The sequence below is a fragment of the Carassius auratus genome, chromosome 11, assembly GCF_003368295.1.
Source record: "Carassius auratus strain Wakin chromosome 11, ASM336829v1, whole genome shotgun sequence".
In the NCBI taxonomy this organism is placed as follows: domain Eukaryota; kingdom Metazoa; phylum Chordata; class Actinopteri; order Cypriniformes; family Cyprinidae; genus Carassius; species Carassius auratus.
Genome location: NC_039253.1, coordinates 3353144 through 3363125, shown reverse-complemented (window position 1 = coordinate 3363125; position 9982 = coordinate 3353144). Strand labels below are relative to the sequence as shown.

At 38.1% G+C, this 9982-nt stretch overlaps 2 protein-coding genes across 2 annotated transcripts; one reads left to right on the top strand and one right to left on the bottom strand.

The window, feature by feature from the left end:
- Nucleotides 1-303: 303 nt before the first annotated feature.
- LOC113110791 (protein tyrosine phosphatase type IVA 1) lies at nt 304-4281 on the bottom strand. The gene is made up of 6 exons (XM_026274974.1): nt 4128-4281; nt 1880-2412; nt 1704-1796; nt 1492-1622; nt 1322-1396; nt 304-1244 (listed from the first exon to the last, which is right to left on the bottom strand). The coding sequence occupies exons 2-6, from the start codon at nt 1982-1984 to the stop codon at nt 1127-1129; spliced, it is 522 nt and encodes a 173-aa protein (XP_026130759.1). The 5' UTR covers nt 1985-2412; nt 4128-4281; the 3' UTR covers nt 304-1126.
- Nucleotides 4282-6560: 2279 nt separating this feature from the next.
- Nucleotides 6561-9921, top strand: LOC113110789 (lengsin-like). The gene is made up of 4 exons (XM_026274973.1): nt 6561-6830; nt 7011-7641; nt 7730-7896; nt 8579-9921. The coding sequence occupies exons 1-4, from the start codon at nt 6801-6803 to the stop codon at nt 9764-9766; spliced, it is 2016 nt and encodes a 671-aa protein (XP_026130758.1). The 5' UTR covers nt 6561-6800; the 3' UTR covers nt 9767-9921.
- The last annotated feature ends 61 nt before the right edge of the window (nt 9922-9982 follow it).

Sequence of the window (9982 nt, the reverse complement as noted above, 5' to 3'; positions counted from 1 at the left end):
ATTGTAAATTTGTCAATATTGCATTGCTAAAAAAAATGATTTGCAAGCATTTTATTAAATGGTTTTTGGGTTGTTTTAACCTTAGAAACATTCTTTAATTTCGTGAACATTTTTTGTGGTTCTTTGCAGTGAGGGAGAGGTCTTGAAGTAAAAAAAAAAGAGCTAGGAAGTTTCTATATTCTTTATTTATTGTAGAAAAGATTGATGTGACACCAACGGTTGTGAAAGGGGAGGAAAATAAAAGAATTTTGATAAAGTGCTACATGTTTTTAATTTAAAAGTAAAAGCACAGACCAGGTAAAATGCTCCTTCAGTGTCTCTTTATTGTACTCTCAAATTGGCAAACTTGTTTCTTGCTAGACTAAAACACATATCCAATGATATAAATAGGTGATTTTAACAGTACACAATCAAATACCGTACGTATTGAAATATTAAGTTATGCACATCAAATAAAAAGGCATAAAAATACTGCAGACATTGAGTTCCAGTTTTAAGCTAAAACACAAACATCACACTATCGACATGGCAGTAATAGTTAAAGTTTGGATTAAAAAAAAAAAAAAAAAAAAAAAAACTACCCCACCCTTCAATATATTTATAGAAACAGATTTTACTTTCCTAATATTTTTTTTTATCTCTCTTCCTGATTTTTTTCTGCGATAGACATTGAGAAACCTCTCCAAATGCCACGAGAACTCCACCAGATGGTGTCTTTCTGCTGTAAAAATGCATTTATTTTAGATCTGTTCGTTAATTACAGATAGACTTAAATCATCAACAACAATAATAATAATAAAAAAATCCATTAAAATGATTTTTTTATGGAACCATTTAGGCCATAAAGCATACTACGTGTTTGGCAGAGTTGGGATATAACCATGTTTCACCAATGCAAACGTCATTGCAAAACACTAAGCTGATGATGAAACAAGCACTTTACCTTGCTGACAGAGGCTCTCCACAGGAAACACATAAAAACAAAGAGAAGGGCGGGGACACTTGTAATGAAATAAGCTTCATTTTTGTAATGCCATTTTCACAGTTACCAATTAAGAGAACAAACTACTTATGCTAGACACAAATTCCCGTTACACATTTGAGAAAAAGGCTGATACTCAAGCTTTTACTGAATGCAGCAGTTGTTGCGGTGGCCGTTGGAATCCTTGAATCGAAGACGCATTTTGGGACGATATTTTTCCAGATAGAAGAGCTGCTTGCTGTTGAATGCTCCTCGTCGCTTTCTGGGAAGAAATTAAATAAACCTTTGTCTTTGAGAATCAAGATTGTATTATTTTCAGAAATAGGAAGTTAAACTCACTGTCGAATGAACTGAACAGCATCCTCATATTTCATGCCACCCTCAATCAGGGCCAGAGCAACCAGCACTGGGGCTCTGTGAAAAACACAAAACAGATGACTAAGATTTCCATGCAAATTCCATGTTTACACCTTATGATGCATTCAATGATTTTGACTCCCATAAATTACCTTCCAAGGCCTGCAACACAATGTACAGCGATGCAGCAGCCTGGCTCCTCCCTAAACTTCACCCGAAGAAGATTCAGCCAATCGTTAACGATCTGGTTAGAGGGAGGAGCTCCATCGTCAAAGGGCCAATCCTGCATTAAAAGAAAGCCTGAGATAAGAATGGATATTTCCGTTCATTTGTCATGTAGGTGAACTGCTTCATGAGGACTTACCAGAACCTGAATACCTTCTTTAACAACCAGGTTTGCATCATATGTGGCCTCACACACTCGAACTACCGTCGTCACCCCATATTTCTTCAGTTCCTAATGGAATATCACAGAAGTGATGTTTGGCAGTCACTGTAATCATGAGGGTTTTATAATCGTCTATCCAAACCAACACTCACCTCAATGAATTTGTGTAGCGTGGCATTAGTGGGGTTGTGGGTGATGAGGAATCTCATGTTTTTGTAAGTGATCTCCACCGGGGCAGGTCTATTCATACGAGCCATTTTTTACCTTTTTTTCCAACAGCTTGAAAATCTCGATGAAAAAATGGAATAACAAAAGAAAATCTGGAGGATACGATTAGGAGAAAAAGAGGTGTGTCCCACAGGTGGGCGGGATTAATAGCAAAAACAGAAAAAGAAAAGAAAAACACTATAAAATGTGGCTGGTCCTCTGGTGGAAGGCGTAGGGCCGACGAGGGCAGTGAACTTCAAGAGATTTTTTTACCCCATCCAGAACCGCCGACCCCTGTGGACGTCTGCTCTCCAAGCCTGATCCCGCCAACAATAAAACTGAACACAAGTCTCTCTTCTGATGAGGTATTGATGCCGGCCGTTCACTTTTCTGCATAAACGCCGTGCTGAGCCTGGCAGTAGTCGCCACTGCCCTTCAAAAACTCCATAAATGTGTGACCCAAAACACCACAGAACTGCTGCAAGGACACAAGAACAGAAGCACTTCATTTATCTCTCTCGTCCTGATTTAATACAGCCACTTTTATGCTTGTCCAGCTGTGCCAGTAGTTAATTTCCAGCTATCCTGGCCTATATTAATGTAATATAAAAAATTATTATATTTAAATTTTTATTTCTTATTATATTTTAAATGTATTATATAAGCAGTCTACGTTTTCACACACAATACTTTTTAATTATGTGAAGAAAAAAAAAATAGTTCCTGCAAATTCCAAATTTTTAAGGTTTACGATTTTATATACTTGTAACAATTTTATTTTTCATGGCAAAGAAACGTATTCATGGCAAAACATAAAAAAAGCTTTGTTTATTTTTTCTTAGAAATACAGGATTAATAAGAATAATTTTAAACTTTACAAGTTTTTTTCCCTAAAGTTAAAGGTGCTAGATATTAAACTAGATATTGCAGTCCAAATTCAAAATATTGGAGTTTTTTTTTCACCCGGCCTCTCCTTCTAAGACTTGACGCACGCGCAGGTTGCCAGATTGACAACACAAACAGGAACGAAAGCACTTGATGATGAATGAAATTAAATACCCGGTGGTTTCCGCCAACTGGCAACCCAGTATGCCAAAATACAATCGGGTAAACTGGCAGTGGGCAAAAACAAAGACCAAAATTCTGCACATTTTCAAAGAAGAATAACTGACTGTACCATTGTTTCTCAGATAAACAACTATGTTAACGTAGTATGTTTCTTAAATATCTGCAAATACATTATGGTGTTTTTATACTTCAGAAGAATCAAAATCTTACAAGCAGCACCTTTATGTAAAGTCCCTCTACACTCCTGTACAGTAGGTGGCGATATGCAATAATTACAAGTTGCAAAAGTCAACAAGAAGAAATACTTGATTTCTGAGGAGGCTGAAGTCTTCACGTCAGTCCCGTGAGGACACACACGTGATTACCACATGCTAAACCTCTTTAGTAAATCACTTTAAAAAGACGCGACAAACCTCATGTAACGTTAGTAGTATCGCTCGATCTACATGTAACGTTAAATCAAATGAAAGGAACAGATGGTTGGTTGAGCTACTTCTCAGCGTGACTTTATGGAAATCAACCGCAAAGGCCACAAATGAAGCCAATAAAATGAACTGTTTCTCGGGTAAAAGTTGCATTTGGTCAGTTTTAAAGGTGGTGAAATATTTGAATTCTACAACCGTTGTACAAAAAGTTTTACACTGAACAAAAACAGAGATTTTAATATCCAAAACATCAGGATATGCTAATTAATACTGACACAAAGATTTCCGCTTGGCTAGTAACGTTATTAGGAATAGGCCAAAAAGCTCACAGATTACATTCGATACTTCATTTGATTCACTTTTTAATCTAATTAATTAAAGTGAAGTAAAAGAGCGAAATATCGTGCCCGGTTCTTCCTGATGTAGCTAACGTTAGCTGTGAGGCTAACACCATCGTGTTTCAACGACATTATAGCTATAAAATCCAATTTTATAAAGCCACACACTTTTACAGTTTTGTAGATTGTTAAACCTAAATAAAACAAATATTAATGTATACATAAACTGTGGTCGACAAACAAACCCTGTTTTGCTCCGTAGCTAATTAACTTAGCTCGCAGATTGAGACTAAATATCAGAAAAATAAACCCTGACATCGCTTCAAAACATACATAATTTTACGTTGAAAGGTTTCACTTACTGGAATATGCTTACTCATTGAAGATTGTAGCTTAATCATAAAGCCGCTCCGGAGAATAAATGTTTTGGTGTTTGACCATACAGCGCTGCTGTGTATGTGACGGAGTCTCCGGTAACCGGTTACAGCTGGACTGAAGAAACCGCACCCTACAGCACACACTGTGCAGCCTTACTCACTTAACATCAAACCAAAACTACACTGACATGTGATTAATAACAGCATTATTGTGATGATTGTCATTAATAACAATTATTTTTATTTTATTATCATATTAATAATAATTATTTTTATTTTATTAATAATTATTATTTTTATTATCATTAATAATAATAATAATAATAATAATAATAATAATAATAATTATTATTATTATTATTATTATTATGGTTTTATTATTATTATGGTTTTATTATTATTCAAATAATTTTATTAACTTTTTAATTAAGTTTATCGTGTATCTTATTATGCATATTTCTAAACATATATACTTTTAATGAAAATAATAATTATTATTAACAATAATATTTTTATTTCAAATTATATTAAAACATTACAAAATAAAGTTTATGATAGGTATTTCATTATATTAATATTCTAAACACATCCTATACAATTTATAACAACAATACTTAAACAAGTATTTAATAAAACATTACAAAATAAAAAATATAGTTAATTTGAAATATTCATACTCTAAACATCCCACAATTTAAATACAATAATAATAATCAGGGGCGGATCTAGAAAAATATTGATGGGGTCGTGAGAAGGGGGCAGGAATTTTTGAGGGGTGGCAACATATGGCATATATACTGAATTTAGTCACAGTTATCACAGTTTGATGATATATAGGCCTATATGTGCACACTACAAAAGGACACAGGCTATCATTTACAAACTTAATCTCATGCAATCAATGTCTTGCATTTGAAACAGTTCATATAAGGAATAAGTGACCATACCCCATAAGCACCACCACACTCACTTATGCATACAGTATGCATCGACATGTAATTATGAACATTATAAAAGGTTCAGTGTTATCAATATGTCAATTTATTATAAGAAACACAAGACTTTAATAGCCAATGTCATTTCCAGCTGGGGAGACTCAACTGATTTTCTACTGTTAACTGTTAACCACCAACTCAACCAGTCAAGAGCTACATTTAACCTTAGATGTTATATGAATATGGTCCCTGAAGCAGAGGTTTTATTAGCTGACAATAATAATAAATAAATAAACATTATAGGCACAAATACAAATGTACTTTTAGAAATTGTTTTTGAAAAATATGGTGTTATTGTTTGGGCAAGCTTAAATAAAAACTTCTATGAAAACTTGTGTGATATTCCTTTAAAATAATGTTTTAGTATATCTTTTTTTAAGTATATTTTACTAAGCAATTCTTTAAATAATTTCTTTGAGTTAGACCAAACTTTTATTACAGGATTGTATGGTTGTGCCCCCCTTCCTCAAATATGATTGATTGATTTGCTGAGGTACTCTACCCAGGCATATATGTTCATACATCAATTATGAACACTCAGCCGCAAACATGAGGTGCGAGCGGTCGCAAGCGCGAATGGGAGAATGGAGGAACTTTTATTTTAATTACATATATATCTTTATTTATGTTCGCGAATCATTTGAGTCAGTTCGGGAGTTCGGAGCGGGATCGCGAAATCATTTGAATCAGTTATGGGGATCGCGAATCATTTGAGTCAGTTTGGGAGTTCGTAGCGGGATCGCGAATCATTTGAGTCAGTTCGAGAGTTCGGAGCGGGTTCGCGAATCATTTGAGTCAGTTTGGGGATCGCAAATCATTTGAATCAGTTCGGGAGTTCGGAGAGGCTTAGCGGGTTATTTGAATCAATTCGAGAGTTCGGAGCGGGTTCGCGAATCATTTGAGTCAGTTGAGGAGTTCGGAGCGGGATCGCGAATCATTTGAATCGGTTCGGGAGTTCGTAGCGGGTTTGCGAACCATTTGAGTCAGTTCGGGAGTTCAAAGCGGGTTCGCGAATCATTTGAGTCAGTTTGGGAGTATGGAGCGGGATCACGAATCATTTGAATCAGTTCGGAAGTTCGTAGCGGGTTCGCGAATCATTTGAGTCAGTTCGGGAGTTCAAAGCGGGTTCGCAAATCATTTGAGTCATTTGGGGATCGCAAATCATTTGAATCAGTTCGGGTTTTTTGGTGCGGGATCACGATTCACAAAAGATTCGCGCTCGTAAATTTTCAAATTGGCCATAACCTTTAATTCGTTGCTGCCAACTGGGTGGGGCAAGGCTTTCTTTTCTCTGTATGCCTTTTATTTCTTTAATATGCTTGCCAACAATAGTGTACATCATTATGTGTTCATTTATGTTTCCATTCAAAGCAACGACTTTGGTATTCTGTTAAATAACCTTTTAGTCAAACAACTGCATCTTTCTAGAGATTTGATGAATAATGTGTTGTGGGCTGTTGAAAACAGCTGATGTGCAGAAGCTCACAATGGATGAGTGGGAGTGAACAGACTGGATGCTTCATGCATTTCGTTGGACTGAAAGGGAGCAGATTGGTTTGTTTCAGTCTCTGTTAGTCAGTTGTGTGAGCCACTTTGATTGGGGCAGATGGTTATGAGCTTCCAAACATTCACATAAAAAACAAAACAAACAAACCTGAGCATTATGCAGGAATCAGAGGAATCCAGAGATATGGTAAATTATTTATTTACTATGATTATTTATTTATTTTTTAATTTCTGAAAGATAATCAAATGCAATTTAAAAAAAAAAAATTTTGCATATTGTCATTTAGATTCATTTGGCTTTTTTTTTTTTTGTTATTGTATTGTGAGTTATTTTCAATCTGAAAGGCATCAATTTCAACTTCTACAGGAAAAAATTCCAGACCAGGTGGATGGAGGGAATATGAGTGCAGGAAAGAAGAATGCAGATTCCAGAGAGAAGCGTCTTTCCTCTTCTGACTGGGACAGAAAAGGGATGTCTGTACCCTTAGTGCCAACAAATGTACCAATTCCTGGCCCCACAAACGACCCCATCGTTATTTCCATCGGCCCTCCACATCGTTGTCCCTCTGTTTCCAGTGAGTCCCAGTACCAGGATCTCTCGAGAGAAGATGACTACGCCAACATGCATGGATGGAGAAGGGAGAACTTGCAATATTACCCATCAACTGGTGAGGGTGGCGTCCCCAAACAAACTTTGGATGAACTGAAAAGTGTGTTGCGTGAGAGCTCCCTACTCGGTGCAAAAGGGCAAGATGGAGGAAGGAGCTACCCTCCGGGTCAAAGAGTAGACTGTAAGCCAGATCAGATGCCATCTAAGAGTTTCAGCACCTTCAAGCCCCATTCAGAAGCCAGGAGAGCATCCAGACTCAGAGAGGGAAGTTCTAGATGGGATTCTGGTGGGTCTTCGATGACTGATGGACCTCCAGGGAGGTCTTCTGGTATGAGTTCACCCACTGCTGAGACGTCCCACTGGGAAGAAGCTGGTACATCACGCTCAGGTTAGAAAAATTATTTACGGTTGTTTCAATCTAACACATTGACTTAAACTTGCTCATCTATCTGTGTATTATATCATATTCCCAACAGACAATGAGAGGTCACAAGCACTCTCTTTTGCATCGCAAAGCTTCATTTCTGATGTAGAGCACATAAAACAGCAAATCGCCCGGGAAAACATCAGCTTTGTTCGCTTTGAGGCCACTGATCTTCATGGCGTGTCCCGATCCAAGACAGTTCCAGCTCGATTCTTTCACGTAAATGTTTTTAAATGCCTCTTATTGATTCTATGTATTAAATACATTGTAATGGTACAATTTTAAGCTGCTGTATACAGCGTTTTGGAATCCAAAATAACTTAAAAATGATTATTTATTTACATACGAATTTCCATGAGATTGTATTGGTTTTAGTTTATACTAAAGACAAAAACATGCCAGTGCATTATGACAATATTCTGTGTTCCTGTTAATTTTTTTTTACGTAAATGCCCTTCACTTACTAACTTCCCTCAATCTCATTTACTCGGATATACATAATTGATTACGTTGCAAGAGTGCCCACTACTGACAGAACCTTTGCAGTGGGCTGAATTGGAACGTCCTAAGCCCTTGATCACTTTGAATCCACCAAGGAGTTGATTAATTATAAAAAAAATTCCCGTCCAAATGCAGCATTTTATATGCATATAGGTATGCTTGCGCGGTTATAAATGTTGAAAAAAACGCATCTGCAATGACGTTATAATCGTGTTTCAGCTTTATACTGAGACGTCTTTGGAGAAAAAGGTGTGTAGGGGTTTGTGGTTGACGGTTAGATTAAGTTAGCAAGCCAGCTAACATTGCTTATGGCAGCTGTAATATTAGTAATACATTTGACTGTGTATTGAAAATCGTGGTAAACAGTACTCAGTAACATTACTTCTTATTGACATCACAGGAAAAAGCAGTATATGGCATCCCCATGCCGAGAAGCTACCTGGAGTTAACCCTAAGCCCTAAAGTCAACGAAGTTGATCATCCGAGCGCAGCCAACTTCAGCAGTGATGTCCTCCTGGTCGCAGATCTCTCCACATTCCAAATCCTTCCCTGGGCGGACCAGACCGCTCGTCTTATCTGTGACCCCTGCACGATCACCGGTGTGCCACTGCGAACATCACCCCGCCTCATCGCCAAGCAGATGCTCGGCCAACTCCAGAGCATGGGATTCTCTATCCACTCGTCCTTCACATATGAATGCTGCATCTTCGGGGCCCCTGAACGAGTGGGACCTAAAGCAGTGTTCTTCCCTGCAACCACACTGTTGAGCAACTACGATCTACCCTTCCTCCAGCAGCTAGTTGGAGGGATGTACTACATGGGAGTTGACGTCGAGAGCTTCTCATCTGCGAATGGACCAGGACAGATGGAGATTTGCTTCAAACCAAGGTTTGGAATTGATGCTGCTGACAGCGCCTTCACCTTCCGCACAGGAATCAAAGAGATGGCCAGGAAGTTCGACTACATCGCCACCTTTTTCACAGACGGCAACATCCACAATTCTGGCTTACTCTCCCACAGCCTTTGGGATGCCGGCGGCAGAAGAAGCCTTTTCCACTCGGGCAACGGGGAACTTTCGGAGATCGGAAGAAAGTGGCTCTCAGGTCTTCTCCAGCACTCAGCCGCTCTGAGCTGCCTCTTGGCTCCAGGGATCGGCTGTCGAAACCAGCTTTCCAAAGGCAAGAAAAATCCCAAGAACCATATTTACGCCACATGTGGTTGCAATGACAACAGCTGCGCCTTCAACGTGAAAATTCACGGTGGACGCGAGACTCACATCGATAACAAGCTGGGGTCAGCGATGGCCAATCCTTACATTGTGTTGGCGGCTACAATAGCAGCAGGACTGGATGGTATTAGACGCAGCCTGAATGCCGAACAGCTTCTAAGCAAAGCTCCAGGTCAGCAGAAACAGTTCCCAATCCCTGTTCAATTGGACGATGCTTTAGTGGCTCTGGCAGAGGACAGTGTGATTCGTAGTGCGCTGGGAGAGCCCTTTGTGCAGTATTTTATTGCCATGAAGCGTGTAGAGATTGAGACGCAAGAGCAGGATGCTGACAAGAACAAGGGGCTTGAGTATTTTATCTAACATCTGAATTTGCAGAATATTTTTTTTTGTGTATTTGAATCCAAGGAAATAAATTTAATTTCCCTTTGATTTGGTATAAACAAAGAACTTTGTATCAAAGAAAAATAATACCTTCTTTGCAAACAAGATTTCAAAATAAAACCACATAACTGACTGATATCTGCTGCACACTGACTGATTTCATTTACCACATTATTGGGCCTAAATAGTTTAAAC